The sequence below is a fragment of the Trachemys scripta genome, chromosome 5, assembly GCF_013100865.1.
Source record: "Trachemys scripta elegans isolate TJP31775 chromosome 5, CAS_Tse_1.0, whole genome shotgun sequence".
Lineage (NCBI taxonomy): Eukaryota > Metazoa > Chordata > Testudines > Emydidae > Trachemys > Trachemys scripta.
The window spans coordinates 91285737-91304029 of NC_048302.1; the positions used below are offsets into that span (position 1 = coordinate 91285737).

Sequence of the window (18293 nt, forward strand, 5' to 3'; positions counted from 1 at the left end):
TGTGTGAGGAAAACTGGAAGGGGGGAATAGGGGACAAATGGCGCCTTTGGCATCTGGTTAGCAGGTCCATCAGCTTCATGCAGGTCTGCAGTTGTCTACAGCGCAGCAGTTCCCAAACTGTGGAGCGCAGCCCCAAATAGGGTCAGGCCATTAGCAAATGGGGTCTCAGCAAACCCTAATGTATGGAAGATGTCATTTTGCTCTGCACAAAATGACCTTGCGTGTATGGTTAATGTGAGATCACAGTGGATGAAGCATGACCTCATATGCACCATATGTATAAGGTCACATTGTATGGAGGAAAAAGGTGTCCTCCACACAATAGGGATTGGCGTGACCTCAGTATACAGTGCTTGCGAGGCCACAATGGGCTGAGGATGCCATTTTGCTCTTCATAATAGTGTCCTCCGTGCTGTCTAGGGTCCTGGCAGGAAATACTTCATTAAAATGGGGTCATGGCAACAAAAAGTTTGTGAACCCTTGCTATTGACCCCATTAACACTTTCCAGCATAACAATAGCCCATCTCAGCTCTGCCCATCCTCCCAATACACTTGACAGTGTGAATGATTTATCTCCCAGAAATAAAATAAATAAGAATGGTGCAGGGGCAGGAGGGAAAGGGCAAGTGTGTATAACCCCTGGCGTGGTGGGAGGATGGGAACTGGAACCCTGGCATGAGGGCAATGGGAATCGCATTAAACCCCTGAAAGGCGGGGCTGGGGAGGACAGACACCCTGTAATGGAGGGGATGAGGGCATGGGAAGAATAATGGCACACCTCCTCCCTGGCATGGGAGGGAAGTGGGTGACAGTAGTGTGGGGGAAGAGGGACATGGAGGGTGCACAAAGCCTATGCATATGCTGGAGAGGGGAAGGGGGGTGCACAGGTCCTGCAATGTGGAGGTGGGGGTTTCAGGGTATCCCTGAAATAGAGGGTGATGGGAGGGTTGTGCACAGAGACCTTGGGGGGTGGGGGGCGATAGAGGGCAATGAGCTCAGCCCGGAGAAACTACAAAGTGTACAGCCCTTTGGTTTAATTAACTTTACAACACGTTGGTAGGTGAGGGGGTGGCTCTGTACCCATACATATTGGGAAGTCAAGGCACAGAGAGTAATGTCAAAAGTTTCCACTAAGTTTGGGTGCCCCATTTTAGACACGTACAACCCAGTTATTCAGAGCACTTAGCATTATATAGCACTTGTTCAAACCACAGCTCCTGATGACTTAAGTTGCAGCTGAGAGTGCTTAGCACGTCTGTAAATCAGACCACAGGGAATCAAATTGGACACCTAGAAAATGCGGAATGGAGTAAGTAGCCACGTGTGGAAAAACTAAAAAGTTTTTGTTTAAGGGACTTGACTAGCCTCACATAGGGAATCTGTGGCAGAGGCAGGGATAGAATCCAGTTCTCCAGGGTAGCATTCAATTGCTCTTAACTGTGCAACCCTCCTTTCTGTTCCTGCAACCCCCACCTCGTTCAATATACATCCTTCAACCTCTGCAAAAAATGAGACTGGGGCCCAACAGACAACAGCTTCCTTTGCTACACATCCCTGATTTTTACCTAGAGCAGCTCCATCCTGTGCACTGAATGAGGCTGGGGTCCTGTGGGGGGAAAAAATAGTATGTGGTCATGTAATTAAATATTGTCTCATGCTGCATGTGCACAAGGGGTCCACATTCAGATTTCCACCGGCAACCTAATTCTGACATTTCCTAACTTTTGAGTGCTTGACTTTGCCACCTTAATGTTCTTTAAACATAAATTTTGTGTGTAATTTTGTAGGTTTTTAAAAACCTACAATCTGAAAAAACACATTCCAACATGTGGCATCATATTGACTTCCATGTAGGACATTTGCAGGATTGGAACCTGTAGATCCACCACACATCTCTGTCACTTAAGCTAAGGGAGTAACTCTTAGCAGTAGTAGATTGTCATCCTCTGTGGACCAGCTGCAGAAGAGGATGACACACTTTGCCAGTGGGTTTCTCAGATATTTGCTGACAGCAAAGGAATGTTCTATTCCAGGCTCTAGATGGGAGTGTCCTTGGTGGGCACAAACTCTTCTGTCCAGTCATCCCAAGTGTGACCCCTTCTTACCCACATTCTCACCTAACCTGTCTTAGGCCTGTCTCTTCCCTACTTCTGACTCTTTGTCCCAGCCCTGTTGTCATTTCCTACACGTTCCCAATCTCCATTCCTCAGGCATCTCCTCCCAGTCTCCTTGCCTAACCAATGCTAGTCTCCCCCTCTGGCCTTGCTGTCTGAATCCCAGTTTCGCTTCCCCTTCCTGCTCCTTGTCTGATGTGTGTCTGCCCTCCCACTGGCTCATAAACCTAGTCTCCCTCCCCAGTCTCCTCATCCAATCTCTGTCTTTCCCCTCACCCCCTTTATGGCTCCTTGTCCCTGTCTTCCCGCTCTCCTTGTCCCAATCTCTTTACCGAGCCAGTCCCAGTTCTCCTCCCACATCCAGGTCATTGTCAGGGTTCTCCCATTCTCTCCCCCCCCGCCCCTCCTTGCATACACACTGCATCTGAATCCTGGTCTCCCTTCTCTTTCTGAGCTCCCGCTTTAATCTCACTATCTCCCCACCCCATTGCCCATTTGCCTCACTAGCTCTTAGTCCTAATTTCCTTGCCCAACCAGTTCCAGTTTCAGATTCCTTGTTCCAGTACGCTCCTTTCCTTCCCCCTATCTGGCTTTTGTCCCCTTTGCATTCAAATCAGCTGGTCCTCCTCTGTGCTGCCGGGGTGCCAGGAACGGGGTCACTGAGAACAGAGGAGAGACTGACCTGCTGTCAGTTCAGGTGCCCAGCTCCACCATGGCCTGGAGCAGCCATTACAGGGAAAGTCTGGCTTCACCTTTGCCTGGTCCGAAGCATGCGCAGTTGCTTTGTGGGGATGGTGCACGTGCAGTCTGGTCAGCAGTAGGAGCTACGAGAGGCTTGAGTATGCTCAGCGAGGATGGAGTCTTCAGTGATTTTTAGCTATTAAAATCTGAAAAGTCTCTACTGAGCATGTGTGAACTGTGATTATTTTTTTCCCCAAAGGATCTTTTTTTCAAACTTATAACTTGGAGAAATTTGAGCGTTCTTTTACAGAGATGGCAAAAGGCACAAAGGTCACCCCCTGTAAAATGTCAGGTCTGCTCCAGAGCTATTCAAAGAAGAGGCCTCAAGAATTCTTTAATCTGGACAACATGAATTTTTCCTTTCCCTGAAATGACTGAACAGTTTTGGCTTAAATTCCCCTTCTCCCCTCTCCCTTCTCCCCCCCCCCCCCCCCAAAAATCAATGAGGCAGACATCTGATATGTAAAAGTTTAGCTGTGTTATAAGCAACTGACAACAAGTTCTTAAAAGGGGAAGTTTGGAGCAATCTGAATAGTAAGTGGTGCTACCAACCCCTCTACCCACCCCCCCCCCCATTGTATATAGATCTATTTCGTAAGCCACTAACTTGTCGTCATAAATTGACATTTAAAATATAAATGTATTATTTCCAAGTTTTTAATGCTGAAAACATGTCAAATATTTGTTTTCTGTCCTACCTAGGCTGAACTAGAGGCCTTTGAGAACAGGTTAAAAGGACGACGAAAAAACAAGAGAAGAAAGGATGAAGTAGAAGTTGAGCAATCGGTGTGGCAAAAATATAAGAATTTTATCGTACTGCCAGTGTGTGGAGTTGCTGTTGTGATGCTTGCGTGGCTCATGGCTTACAACAACTGAAATAATTTGATCTATTGTAATATCTCTGTTGGGCTTTTAGGTACCTCTTATTGCTAGAATGTTAGTCTGTATATAATAGAACTTCATGTTCATAGTTCAGTTGTATATTTAATGGATGTCATGAGGGAAAAACAAAAAGCATGTGAAGCTTTTAAATCTTAGCCAACAGCACAAGAAGATGAATTCAAAGTAGAATGGTTTAAAGTTGTATAGTGCATGTGGTCATGCAGTCAATCCTGCCCAGTTTCACCAGCTCTTTTTTTAATATATTGTATTTCTCATTAACTCCACTTTGCAATGTTAAGCATAGGTTTTTTTAAATGTAGTTGTACCGCATACCGGGACATTTGTCAAATGAGGTTAAATTGAGCCATATTTGCAGTAAATCAACATAGTATTTTTGCCACTTTAATAAGCGGAGGCCGCTCTATGTATGGCAAGCTAGGCAGCTGCCTAGTATGGCAAATTTCTGGGCAGTGGCCTAGAAAGGAAGATTTAGTCCAGCTGCTTCTCTGTGATGATGGGACACAGTCAGCCCAAATTTGAGTGGTGGTGTGAGCCTAGGTTGCGCTACCACTTTCTCAGATTTGGCCTGGTCACGTTTCAGTGATGTGAAGGCAGTGCACTGAAGTGTTGCCTAGGGCAGCAGATTGCCTTGAGCTGCCACTGTTAATAAAGGTTAATGTTTTTATTCTTTGATTTAGATAAATCATAATCATACAAAACAAAATAGGAAGGTCCATCCTTCGGCAACTTTAATCATCATTTTATTGATATAGAACTTCAAATGGTCTAGAAGACTTGGACTTTCCACAGTGGAAATGCTAGCTTTCCTCACAGAAGATTTATTTACTTTGCTGGCGCTATCACAAACAGTACAGTGGGTCCAACATCGTTACTTTTCAAATCCTCAATTTTCCTGTGCCTAAAAAAAAAAAAAAGCCTAATGGAATCGCAGACTTGTGCTGATCACATGGGAAGTCACTTGACAGTGAAGTGAGCTCTCAAAGCTGTGCTGTCTTGTGACATCTGTTTCTTGAACAAATTTCCTTTACAGTATAAGAAAAAACCCACTTTGTTTTTCTGCTTTCATATATTCCTTTAGTGATAAGTAGACTTACTCCAAATCCATGCCATAAATGTGGACTTTGCTCCTTCAGGCCAGAGAGCAAACAGTATTTTTTGTGAACACTTATGCCAAGTAATCCTCCTGTTGATGTAGCGAGGAGAAAAGAGGAGGAGATTTTCCTTAAACGGATATATGAAAATAGTCTGTTCTGTTGTCAAGTAGTATGTTGCGGACCTGTTTCAGCAGAAATGTTCATGTCAGTGTGAGCAGGGCTTTGTTGAAGCAGTTCTCGCCTTACTTGAACACATTTTTTCTGACTGTGTTGGCTATTTCTTCATTAAAACAAATATATTGTAAAGTGTCTGCCTGCTTAGCTCTACTTCTGTTGCTAAAAGAGAAGGAATCCATCTTTCCAAATAGAGAAACCGTGTGAAAATGATCTGCTCTTGCATCAGAAGCTTTGTGTAGATTGCTTTGAGTATTTTGTATCAACTTGATGTAAAATATTGGAGGGAAATACTGTCTACTTCATTGATCATGTTAAATATTTGTATTTCTTAATCATTTTGATTGGCAGGAAAACACATTGCCATTTCTAAATTCTTTCTTTTCATATGTAAAAGACATATCCTCTTATTAAAGGGACTAATTCTCTCCTGATCTGTTGGTATGAGAGAAAGATAGAACTTAAAATAGACAAAATATCAAAAGTAGTGATGTATAATCCAACCACAGAAAAGCATCTTAGTTATTTGCACTCTTTAAAGTTGCTATGTTTACTACAAGCAGTGCTTGTTGATCTAAATATTCAAGAATCCTAGCATCAAGGAATGTGAGTGGGTTAAAACAATCAGCATCTTAAATGCAACAGATTACTAACTTTTCTTCTCTTCCACTTATGTGATCTTATACATTTGATTCCTTACATTTTAATGTTGGATGAGGTTAGTCTTGTTTATGGATGCAATAAAGTATTTGGAAGTACAACATGCAGATAACACTTTTATGATCATTTACTCAATACTTGAATTGTTTATAACTTGCATAGGAAAAATATTGAAGCTAGTTATTTGCAACCATTTAAATAGTATGTTTCTACTACATTACAACATAATGAACAAACATTCAAATATTAATTTTATTTTGCAAAGAAAATAAGAATGGAAAAGTCTATATCAGCACAAGTGACATAAGTACTAGAAGGGAAATGCATGATTGGTATACATACTTGTCAATCTTAAAATACAGTATATTTAGCTATATATTTAAGTACAAAGTATCTTCCACATCTGAATACCTCCTGAAGGGTGCTCATCTCCCACTAGTATTAATAGGAGTTAAAGGTGCTCTGTTACCTTGCAGGGGTCATTCAGCATCTTGGAGGATTGGGCCCTTAGATTGTAAGCTCCTTGGCAGCAGGAGACCTGTCATTTATCTGTAAAATACCAAGCATATTATGGCACTGTATACCTTAGTCATCTGTAAAAAACTCTGCCAGACAATAAACGTGGCATAAAATCTAGATCGTTTGTTCTGAAGTAGTAATATAATAAAGGAGCGTATGCTACTTAAACAGTAAACTTTGAGATAGATCAAAATGGAAAAACTCTGTTAATTTCCTACTTATCACATTCCCCTTTTTGATGGCTACTTCCCTGATTTTTTCTTTGTCCCTCCTGAAGATTCATTTCAGTCCCTGCGCTATAAATAGGAGGAAGGAGATTAAATTTATTCTAGGAAAAAATTTACTGAGATCTATTAAACTGTGGAATTACTTTCCTACGTGAAGTGGTGGTAGCTCCATTGCTTGTCATTTAAAATTATATTCTCCAGGACTTTGTCCAATCTACTGTAGACTAGAGAACAATGCTGAACTATTGCAAAGTTAGAGAACGTGACCTAATCTGTCTTTTCCATCTCAAACCTTTATAATATCCAATCACTGTTATAGTTAATTTGACTTTGCTTAAACAAAAACTAAAAGAGGGGAACTGGGGGGGGGGTGAATGGAGATAGAACAATAAAGTAGGCAGCTTTAATATTGCAATTATTTATTCATATTCCTTCATTTTAATGCACTGGCAAAAGTGAGAGCTGAAAGAGGGGGAGTTCACTCAAGTAGATCATGTGGGAGGGAGTTAATAATGGTCTTCAGCTCACTTTGACCAACATGTTGGTATATCAGCCCTATTTTCCCTATCCATGCACTTTATTCAAATATACATCCAACTTAAATACAGATAGTTTCACAGTAACTGCACCTGTATCTGCCCCCGTAGTCCATTCCAGGAGCACCCAGTCAGGTCTTGGGACTCCAGCCTTTACCTGTCTTTGGGGAGGGACCTTTGTCCCACTTTCTTTTGACAAGGGGTTTTAAGGCTGCACAGCTCCCTGCCTTACACTGTGGTATCTCCAGCAAACCAGTCTGCCTAATGGCCAGGGCCCATGCATTGCTCTGTCTAGGGGGGCTGGGTTCCAGTTTCCATGTATCTCTAAGCAAGCATATTCATAAAAAAAAGCATTACAGAGAAAACATAAAAGAGAAAGTTCCCATATGCATTCTAAAAGCTTACTAGAGTCACTCAGTGTTACGGGACCCTAGTAGGCCAAAAATCTTTCCAACCCTTCTGGAAGGATTGGGGGCTTCCCTTGGACAGAAGGTCCATTTGCTGGATTAGAGAGAAGGCCCTGACTCAGTTTAAACCCAGCCTTTTTATACCAAATGCTCTTTCTGTATCTGTTGGTCTCTGAAAACCCACTATATGCAAGCCTCCGTAGGGGATGGTACTTCTCTGATGGTGTGTGCAACATGAGTGAGACACGTTAATCACTAAGCCACTCTGTTTAGCACCTTTCAGAGCTGTGATAACCCTCCTCCTTGGAGTTGTACACAGTTCCTGGCCCACGGTGATACATATGTAAGCGGGGGAATGGTCCCGCTATTGTGGGGAACTTTCCTGGCTTCTGCCCTACCCTGGTGAAGTGGACTAGTGAAAGGATCTGAGTCCTCGCTCCCACTTCCTTTACCCAGAGGCCTCCCTGCCCTTGAGGACTCCCCTTCCACTCTCCTGTCTGGCAGAGTCCTCGTAAACCCCAACAAGGCTGGGTCCAGGATTCCTGGGGGCTCAACCTCCAACCCTGCTGTGGTCACCCAGGACAGGGGCTAGGGTGTCCCCACTCCAGGGTACTCTCTTTGCACTGGGCACCTCCCTGACCCACTGATCATTTCATACAATTTAAAGCAAATACAAGTCATTTAACAATTTAAAAAAAGAATAAGGAAAAATGGGGAAGGTTAAAGGAAAACACATCACCCCGCTCTGTGGCAGGGAATGTCACAAACAGTGTCTCTGGAATGTCAGGGCAGTTCAGTCTGTTCCTTGTAGGTCCCAGGCTCCTTCTCAGCCTCTGGCTGTGCTGCAGAGACGCTGCGGGTTGGACACTTGCTCTGGCGGTGGCCACACGCTCTCAGGCCCTAGGTGGCAGGACCCTTTTTCCCCAGCATTGTCCCCACCCTGACAGGGTTATGATCCCCCTCCAAGTTTGGCCTGCAGAGCCTTTTGGCTGAGGCGTCTCCCTGCGCTTGGCCTGCTGCTCAAGGTCCCCCTCACTCTCTCCAGCTGCTCACCGCACCCAGCTCCGGACTGCTCCAGCCCCAGCTCCGGCTCCACCACTCTGCCTCAGCACGGCGGCTGCTGCTGCTCTGCCTTCAGCTCCCTGGGCTGCTTCTCTGGCACCTCTGGCTCTGGTTGCTACAGCTCTGCCCCAGGGCAGCTCTGCTCTCTGTGGGCTGTGCTCTGGCTTTGGGGCTGCAGCTCTGCTCCCAGCAACTTAGCTCAGGCCCCTGCTCTCTCCTTAGCTCGGCCCCACTCTGTCTGACTCAGGCCATTAGAGTTCACACTGAGGCCGGGACCCCCCTGGCCTCCTGACTCCCTGATTAGCCTGCCCGCCCTGTCAATCAGGCTGATCTGGAGCATTGGCCTCTCCCCATTGTTCCTGGGGACTGTTAGTCTCAGGCTCCTGATTTCCCATCGACCCTTTCCCTTTTAGTGCTGGGAGGTAGCCAACCAAAACACCCCCACTGAATGTTAGTAAGGGGGCACCAGTCCCCTTAGACAATTCATAACCTTAATAAAATATGGTCCCCAAAGATATTGCATGGGATTGCAATATTGTCGCACAGACATTCCATCATTCCTCCTGCATTAAACAGTCAAGGTTAAAATATCACTACATAGACACACAGAAACTAAAACTCTTTGTACAAAGTTTATGGGCTGAATTGAATCTTTAAAATGCTACCCTATACTGGATAATGTACCAACATGGACTCCAAGTAGGGGCTCCAACAGGCATGCCTCTGCCATGATGCCTGGTGGGGTGCTGCTTATACACCACTCTTAGACAGTGTGTGTGAATGTGCTCCTATCTGATTCTAGCTATGTTTGGCTGCTGGGGTGGGGGACAGGGATGAGGACAGAAAGCTAATTCCTACCACTTGTGGGATGGCTAATACTCATAGCCAGAAGTAGTTCTTGTGCCAGAGAGCCTAAGACAGGGGTTTTCAAAGGGGGGGGGGTCAGGACCCCTCAGGGGGTTGTGAGCAGTCAGCCTCCACTCCAAACTCTGCTTTGCCTCCACCATTTATAATAGTGTTAAATATATAAACAAGTGTTTTTAATTTATAAGGGGAGTTGCACTCAGAGGCTTGTTGTGTAAAAGGGGTCACCAGTACAATAGTTTGAGAACCACTGGCCTAAGAACTACACTTCTTGTATGGCTGCTGTTCTGTTCTGTGATGCATAGATTGGGAGAAGACTGCATACCCAGGCAGAGGTCAGACATAGAATCATAGAATATCAGGGTTGGAAGGGACCTCAGGAGGTCATAGTCCAACCCCTTGCCCAAAGCAGGACCAATCCCCAGACAGATTTTTGCCCCAGATCTCTAAGGGCTGGTCCATGCTAACCCCCCAGTTTGAACTAAGATACGCAACTTCAGCTACGTGAATAATGTAGCTGAAGTCAAAGTACCTTAATTTGAACTACAAGGTACTTACCGCGGGTCCACACGCGGCAGGCAGGCAGGCTCCCCCGTCGACTCAGTGTACTAGGAGTACCGGTGTTGACGGTGAGCACTTCTGGGATTGATTTATTGTGTCTAGACAAGACACAATAAATTGAGCCCAGAAGATCAATTGCTTACCGCCAAACCTGGAGGTAAGTATAGATGTACCCTAAGCGGCCCCCTCAAGGATTGAACTCACAACCCTGGGTTTAGCAGGCCAATGCTCAAATCACTGAGCTATTCTCCCCCCTCCCCATCTCCTCTTAACTATTGTTTATGCCAATCTCTTCCTCTTAAATTACTTTTCATGCATTACTTTAGACATTTCTCCCTCTAGCTGCATTGAAATACAAGTATATACTTTAGTCTTTATATTTTGGCTCTAACCAAATTAACCAGTTGCTTTCAATAAATATAAATTTAACAAAAGGATTCTGCACTCTGCCAGGCAGTGGAAGCCAAGGCACATGGTTGAGAACAATAAAATCAAAGAGAAATTGTCTACATTAGTAAATCAAATTTGCTAGGAGACAATATGTATTCCCTTGTTTCACTATCCTCAGTAATACTGTTTAAAAAATTGTGCACTGTAATATAAATGTATACAGCTCATTCCATTGGGAAACAAGTTCTGCTTTCCACTGATATACTAATATCAGCAACTGTGTGTGGGTATCTAGTTAGTGTGAAGACAGACTAAATGGCAAGTTATGTTCCTGATCTGGAAACCACTAATAAGCAAAGCAATGGGGAGGGGAGAGTGTTAAAATAACAGAACACTTTGTTAATATATTAATTTCTGGAATGTAGTGGTCTCAGTAAAATAGCTGCTAGAAACAGAACTTAGTTTACGTTTGCCCTGGCTCCCATACCTTACAATAAAAATGTGGATAGTTTTCACAGAGGCTTCAGCAACTGGAGTGGCAGCAAAGAATGTGAGTGGGGTGAGGTGTCAGGAGATCCTGAATTCTAATTCTGGCTCCACTACTGACTTGCTGTGGGCTTTGAGCAATACACTTCACCTCTGGGCTTCAGTTTCCCTATCTGTAAAATGGGGTTAATGACACTATTCACCCTCTTTGTAACTTAGGCGTTTGAGAGGAATAGTTAAAATACTTTACAAAATATTAACAAGAAAATCACTATGTAAAGGCTAGTTCTGTGTCTGTCTACTGTTAAACATTCAGCAGTCACGAAGTCTTTTAAACCATTTGCTTCTCTGTTTCTTATTCCACACACTTGCTATTATTTGTGGAGTAGCAGCAACTTGTTCTACTCTTAATTTTCTACCAGGAGGATTTTGTCCAAGTGAAAAATGCAAGATTGGACCATAGCATTTGGATTGGAAGCATTTATGTACAGTTTGGTGTGCATGGCATTTGAGAAACAAAATGGCCAGTCCCTGCTCTAGGAGCTTGCAGGTAAATTAGGCATGACATAAAGCAAGGGATGATGACACTGGAGGGCTGGGGAAGAGTATGGGTTGGCGTAAGATCGTGAGATGTTCTTGTTGTTTATGTACCTCGGTGGTCTCTCTTTTACACTAAAATATGGGGTAGTGTCTGGAATGAGAGCCAGGGTGGAGATCAGTGACGGAAGTAGGGTTCAATTCTAGGGTTTTGTTGTTGATGAAGCTAGATTCCCGCTTTTTTCTGATTACTACAGTGACATTGCACTAGTGCTAAAAAGCATTCTTAAAGTACAATAGTAGAAGCTTATTTATTTTAGCAAGTAGAGCTAAAGCATAGTCTCATAATCTACTTACACAAGATGGTGTCCTTTCTAAGTGAAAGGTGACTGCAGCTCCTGGAAAAGTACTGAATCCTTTTATATTCTGGTAGCATCCACAATGTAGTAGGCATTGTCCGCACACACAGGAACTCTCTGCCTTGATCTTTGGCTGCAGGTTTGCAATCAGATGCATGCATGTGGACTCTGGGAACTCTGCAGAGACCCACTGACTTCAGTGAGACCTCATCTGGGCTATAAGAGTCCTGCTATATGGATTCAGATGTAGGATTGGGGCCTGAGCCAACAAGCAATGTACAAGGGGAAGGGGAACCAATCAAAATATGTGCAAATTTTATATGGATTGTAATCACTGGTCAATGTGTGTGAGGTTGCTCCTCCCTGTGCCTAATCCACAGCGATGCTCGGGCACAGTTCTGACCTTGAGCGGCTGGCTCTGTAGCTCAAGCTGTGGAGACTCTCACTTTCAGTTTTTGAGGACCCGGGTACGGTAGTTGTCACACTATCTTTAATTTTTTTTTACATGTTTCTTAGGCTTTGGAGTTTAGACTATGGGCTGGAAGGCTGTATATGAAATCATCCACCTGTGATTTGCTCTCCCCCCTTCCGGGACTTTGAGTCCTTCAGCAACCTGGCACTTTTACCCCCTAGGAAATAAAGTAAAGATTTATTTATCCCAAATCTTGCTCAGGTACCTGAACGCGTTGGGATTGGAGGTCTCGGTAGGGGTGAAGGAAGCTCATGGCCTGTTTCAAGCTCCCAGGAGTCAATTCCTCCAAGCTTTCTTCTCCCCCTGAACGGGATGTGCTCTCCTTTTATACTGGCAACGTCTAACAACCCATTTCTCTGTAGAATTCTAGCCTCAGTTTCACGTAGTCCGTGGGCTCAGAGGACAATCATTAATTTTAAATGTGCACAGATAACTTCACCACCTGCCATCTTCGGCGGGGAATGTAAAGGGTGTCTTAATCAGCACTTCCCTGGGGCTTAATTCCCATTCTTCTCTAGTCCCTCAGGAGGCTGCAGAGCGGCAGCGTGTACTTTGTCCACGAGTCTGTAGAAATAGATCAGCATTCTGTCTAATCAAATATGGTCATCAATTATCTCCCCACCTTTCATGTTTCCTTGCACAGAGGAGTAAAAGCCCTTGCTGTGAGAAGATCTTTGTAATCCCTGCTGCATCAAACTGTCAGCGACAGGACCATTAAAACAAAATTAAAAACCCAGAAGCCAAATAGTCTTTGTAGCCAGTAGTGGCTTCCTATTCAAGTTTGCCTGAATAAAATGAATAGCAGAACCTGGGCTGGGGGAGGTATAGATTCCAACCTTCCCTTTCCTTTGGGATCAGTCGGGGAAAGAATGGAGGCTAGCTCATCTGGGCGAACTATGCACCTGGCTCCCCCGGAAAGGCTACCTGCCAGCCAGCAGAACCTGGTAGGGCGATAGGATCGTTTTATTGGCAGGGAACCAAAAGGTGTCGGGGCAAGGCAGTGCTGTCATTTTTCTCCAGGAGAGCCCCTGTAGCCCGGATAAGGCGAGGATAGGTCAGAGTGACAGAAATTCACCTACACAAGTGGGGTGAGCTCCGTGACCAGCCCCTGTCCCTTGGCTCTAGCGAGTTGTTAGTGGTGGCCGGGCATAGCCTCGATCCCTTTGCACGTCATCTGCCATGGGGGTAAAATCTGGGGCCGATCAGCCTGACTCTCCCAGTACGATGAGTTCGGGGAGAAATTAACAAGCAAGTTGGCTCCCAGCCAGCCTGTTCCAGGGAATCGAGTCATTGAGAACAAAAGGGGCGGGGAGGGGGGGGGGTATGGTGGCTTGCTCGTTGAGGTTTATTATTATTGGGTGGGAGAGGGTAGCGGGGGGAGCAGACAAAATGCGGAGCCCCCTCCCCCCGAGCTCAGCCTGTGTGTTTGGGAGGGAGGCAGACAGTCGTGGCACGTCCGTGTGAGATGTAGAAAGAAGTGGGGGGAGGAAGGTGGAGAAGACTGAGCAGCAGCCAGAGCATGTTCTCGATGCAACAGTTCCCTGCCCTGCCTCCGGAAGAAGAGCGTTACCGCCAGGTCCTCGCCACTGACCGGGTAAGACAAGCGCAGCTCCCCGGCCACCCTACGCAGCTACCGCGTGGGTCCTTTCCTTGGCACCAGCGGTGGCCACAGGGTCCTGGCGTGCCCGGGGCTGGGGCCGTAGCTCATCGGTCCCCGATGGAGTTGTCTCCACCTCCCGGATGAGTAAGTAAGCCCCAGAGTGGCTGCCAGCCGCGGGGACCGCGCACGGAGGCGCGCAAGATGCGCTGCGGAACGGGGACGAGAACACCGCTCTGCTAGCGTACAGGTCTGGGCAGCGCCTGGCGCTCTCCTCGCTGAGTCGCCCGCAGACCGGGGTGAGGGGCAACAGGGTAGGAATCCACATGGTTCCAGTTAGAGTACCCAGCTCACGCCGATTTAGCTTTGCAGAAACGATCCCTTTTAAAGGGGCCATAATTCCTTCGGGGCAGAAACCGAAGTGTCTCGTTCGGGCCCGATGTGTGTGTTCGAGAAACGCTCTGGGGAAAGGAGAAACTTCTTGAGCAGGTCCAGCCTGGTGGCCGAGCCGCTGCACTTTACACGGCACCTGTAGCCGCCCTCTGCCTTTCCACCGCCCGCTTTATATTTTGTTAAGGGGCACTTAACTTTAGGTTATTTAGGTTTCAGAGTAGCAGTTGTGTTAGTCTGTAGCTGCAAAAAAAACAAGGAGTACTTGTGGCACCTTAGAGACTAACACATTTATCTGAGCATAAGCTTTTGTGGGCTACATCCCACTTCTTCGGATGCATAGATTGGAACATGTTGCCTGCTGCACTCTGCATAACTTTTCTCAGCTCTCGCCAATCATCGGCCACAAATGGATCCCATTAAAAACAAATGCATCCCCTTTGCTGTTCTCCTTGAGCCCCTGTGGCTAACAGAAGGCGGCATGGCTGGGAACAGGAAGGTGACTGCGGATTTATCATTTGTATGGCAAGTCTTACACTGGACTTCTGCTAAACTTGTGGGCTCAGCCCTCCCCTGTCTCCAGGGAGTCAGTCTTGTCTGTTCCATTCTATGCATCCGAAGAAGTGGGATGTAGCCCACAAAAGCTTATGCTCTAATAAATTTGTTAGTCTCTAAGGTGCCACAAGTACTCCTGTTCTTTTTTAGGTTATTTAGACACTCGAGAAAGTTCAGCCTGTCTCCGCCGAGACACCACAATGGCACAACAATTTACAGTGGCGAATAATTGGCAAGGAGAAACGGCCCTGCTGCCCTTTAATGTAACCAGGGAACGTTTCGTTTTCTTTCATTGTCAAGGGAGGACGGTGTGTAATCAACAAATGCCGCCAGTGGTTCTGTCCCCAGCCTCGCTTAGCAATCAGGGAAGTGATCAAAACGAATGTGTTCCAATAGCCATGCCCTTTAGGGCTGAAATAAAATACCACCGCATCTAACTCACCCCAGACAGGACTGACGCCCTGGAGACAGGCGGGGGCTGAGCCCACAAGTTTAGCAGAAGTCCAGTGTAAGACTTGCCATACAAATGATAAATCCGCAGTCACCTTCCTGTTGCCAGCCCCGCCGCCTTCTGTTAGCCACACGGGCTCAAGGAGAACAGCAAAGAGGATTCATTTGTTTTTAATCGGATCCATTTGCGGCCGATGACTGGCGAGAGCTGAGAAAAGTTATGCAGAGTACAGCGGGCAACAGGTTCGCTCAGCGTGTCTGGCCATGTGTGTGCGGAGCAAGTGCTCTCCTGCGTTTGCATTCCGAGTTCTCCCGAGTGAGTTTCAATGTGATTATTGCCCTTCCTCAAAGACTAAGCAGGGGAGAGGCAGAACTAGGCAGCAGTAAGGTCAGAGGTAGAGCGACACTTGTACTTTTCTTCCTGCCTGTCGCGGAGCAGCATGCGGCGCCCATCTCTTGCGGGCTCACAGAAGACACGGGAGTGAAATGTAAGGCGAAATCGGGCAGTTAATCGCACTCTGGGGGACAGCGCAGTTGTGATGAATACAAATGAGAAGATGTGCAGAGTCCGGGTGTCCCCACTCCTTTAGGCACATTGCCTGGGCTGGAGAATGCTGGGGCCATGGCTACGCTAGGAAAAAGTGAGACAACGGGACAGCGATCACGTGTTAACTAACACGTTGTAAAATCCTACTGTAGACAGGGCAAAATCGTAGTGTTAACTCGATGTCGCTCGCCCAGGTGCACCCTGGACCCCAGACTAGGAGAGCGGGCGTGTCTCGGAGCTCCTGCACCTGCCCCAGACTCGGGGTACTCTCGGGGTAAGGCGCGGGGAAGGAAGGGTCGCCAAGTCAGGGGCTGCTGGGCGCCTAAGGGGAAGTTGTGAATATAAACGTTTGAGCTGCCTAAAGAGCAGCAAGGGAAATTTATAAAGGATTCCCGACTTAGCACCGAGCTAAGATGTAATGCCACTGGGGCATTAGCTTTAACAGTGTGCGTGTGATGTCCAGAGCCTTGCTCCCCACTGGGTGTTATAATGTCCTGCTCTAAGGAGAGGACCGGAACTCCCAACGAAGGAGTGAGTCCTGCTGGGGGGTGGGGGGAAGGGGGAGAACAACATTTCAAAACTCACTTCTAGCTAAGTAGCTAATGGCTTCTTGCACAATGTCTAGGAAGGTACCTCAAAACACCGACTTTACATTTTGGCACTGTACAGCAATAGCGTTCAGTACACTTTAAAAACATGTTATACACTGCATACGATATAACACGATAATGAACACGGCCCATTATTTGAAACGTTTGTAAATATTGTCGTATATTAAGTTGTTCCCATTCTCCCTTGATTTAAAATCCAGGTCCTTTAGTCACATTGGGCTGTATAAATAGGAGCACTTCCAGCAGATCGAGGGAAGTGATTATTCCCCTCTATTCGACACTGGTGAGGCCACACCTGGATTATTGCGTCCAGTTTTGGTCCCCCGACTACAAAAGGAATGTGGACAAATTGGAGGGAGTCCAGCGGAGGGCAACAGAAATTATTAGGGGGCCGGGGCACATGACTTATGAGGAAAGGCTGAGGGAACTGGGGTTATTTAGTCTGCAGAAGAGAAGAGTGAGGGGGGATTTGATAGCTGCTTTCAACTACCTGAAGGGGGCTTCCAAAGAGGATGGATCTAGACTGTTCTCAGTGGTGGCAGATGACAGAAAAAGAAGCAAAGATCTCAAGCTGCAGTGGGGAGGTCTAGGTTGGATATTAGGAAACACTATTTCACTAGGAGGGTGGTGAAGCACTGGCGTGGGTTACCTAGGGAGGTGGTGGAATTGCCATCCTTAGAGGTTTTCATGGCCCAGTTTGACAAAGCCTTGGCTGGGATGATTTAGTTGGTGTTGGTCCCACTTTGAGCAGGGGATTGGACTCCTGATGTCTCTTCCAACCCTAATATTTGATGATTCTATGATCTCAGGGCAGAGAAGTTGTAGATTGCAAAGCCAGAAGAGACCACTGTGATCATCTAGTCCAGTGGTTCTAACCAGAAGTACACATACCCCTGGGGGTATGCAGAGGTCTTCCAAAGGATACCATCAACCATCTAGCTAATTGCCTAGTTTTACAACAGGCTACATAAAAAGCACTAGCGAAGTCAGTACAAACAAAATTTCATACAGACAATGATTGTTTATACTGCTCTATATACTATACTGGAGTGGCCAAACTGCAGCTCATGAGCAACATGTGGTTCTTTTACAGTTAAAATGCAGCTGCCAGAGCCCACCATGCCCCTGTTTCTCTGCCTAATAGACTGGTAGGGCGGGGAGCTCGGGGCTTCTGGCCTCTGGCAGGGCTCAGGGCCTCAGCCTGCCGGATGTACCTGCTGGGGCCCTGAGCCTTGGCAGGTGCCTCCTATGGAGCAGAAGCCTCAAGCCACACCACCCTGCTGCAGGGCAGAAGCCCCAAGCCCCTGCAGGTGAGCCCTACAGGGCTGAAGCCCTGAGCCCCAGCAGGTATACCCAACACTCGAGGTTATGAAAATTATTGTTTGCGGCTCAGAGGGTCAATAAGTTTGGCCACCCCTGTACTATACACTGAAATGTAAGTACAATATTTATATTTCAATTGATTTATTTTATAATTATATGGTAAAAATTAGAAAGTAAACAATTTTTCAGTAATTGTGTGCTGAGACACTTTTTGCATTTTTATGTCTGATTTTGTAAGCAAGTAGTTTTTAAGTGAGGTGAAACTTGGGGGTATGTAAGACAAATCAGACTTCTGAAAGGGGTTCAATAGTCTGGAAAGGTTGAGAGCCACTGATCTAGTCTGACCTTCTGTATAACACAGGCCATAGAATTTCCCCAAAATAATTCCCAGAGCATAGCTTTTAGAAAAAGCATCCAATCTTGATTTAAAAATTACCAGTGATGGAGAATCCACCAGGATCTGTGGTAAATTATTCCAATGGTTAATTACTCTCACTGATAAACATACGTGCAGTTATTTCCTGTTTGAATTTGTCTAGCTTCATCTTCCAGCCATTGGATTGTGTTATACCTTTCTCTGCTAGACTGAAGAGCCCATTATTAAATATCTGTTTCCTATATAAGTACTTACAGACTGAAATCAAGTCATCCCTTAACCTTCTCTTTCTTAAGGCATATAAATTGAACTCCTGGGTTCTATCACTATACTGCAT

At 45.9% G+C, this 18293-nt stretch overlaps 2 protein-coding genes and 1 long non-coding RNA gene across 14 annotated transcripts in view; 2 read left to right on the plus strand and 1 right to left on the minus strand.

Moving 5' to 3' along the window:
• Positions 1-4673, plus strand: part of NFXL1 (nuclear transcription factor, X-box binding like 1) — a 100033-nt gene extending 95360 nt beyond the window's left edge. The window contains exon 22 of the mRNA XM_034771343.1: positions 3559-4673. Within this exon, the coding sequence (XP_034627234.1) occupies positions 3559-3732 (174 nt within the window). The 3' untranslated portion in view covers positions 3733-4673. The remainder of the gene's footprint in view (positions 1-3558) is intronic.
• On the minus strand, positions 4484-12295 carry LOC117877821. Of its 3 annotated transcripts, none has more exons than XR_004645829.1 (3): positions 11634-12295; positions 6157-6236; positions 4484-5462 (listed from the first exon to the last, which is right to left on the minus strand). It is a non-coding gene; the product is annotated as an uncharacterized LOC117877821 (long non-coding RNA). The 3 variants fall into 3 exon arrangements; XR_004645830.1 differs by having other exon boundaries at positions 4484-5035; positions 11634-12290; XR_004645828.1 differs by having other exon boundaries at positions 4484-6236; positions 11634-12292.
• A 1173-nt stretch (positions 12296-13468) lies between these two features.
• The window catches only part of CORIN (corin, serine peptidase), a 261755-nt gene continuing 256930 nt past the window's right edge, over positions 13469-18293 (plus strand). For 5 of the 10 annotated variants that reach the window (XM_034771332.1, XM_034771335.1, XM_034771334.1 and 2 more), the window contains exon 1: positions 13470-13701. In XM_034771332.1, the coding sequence (XP_034627223.1) occupies positions 13627-13701 (75 nt within the window). In that variant the 5' untranslated portion in view covers positions 13470-13626. Of the gene's footprint in view, positions 13702-13748; positions 13852-18293 lie in introns of those variants that run through there. The other 5 variants (XM_034771336.1, XM_034771337.1, XM_034771341.1 and 2 more) reach the window with 4 other exon arrangements.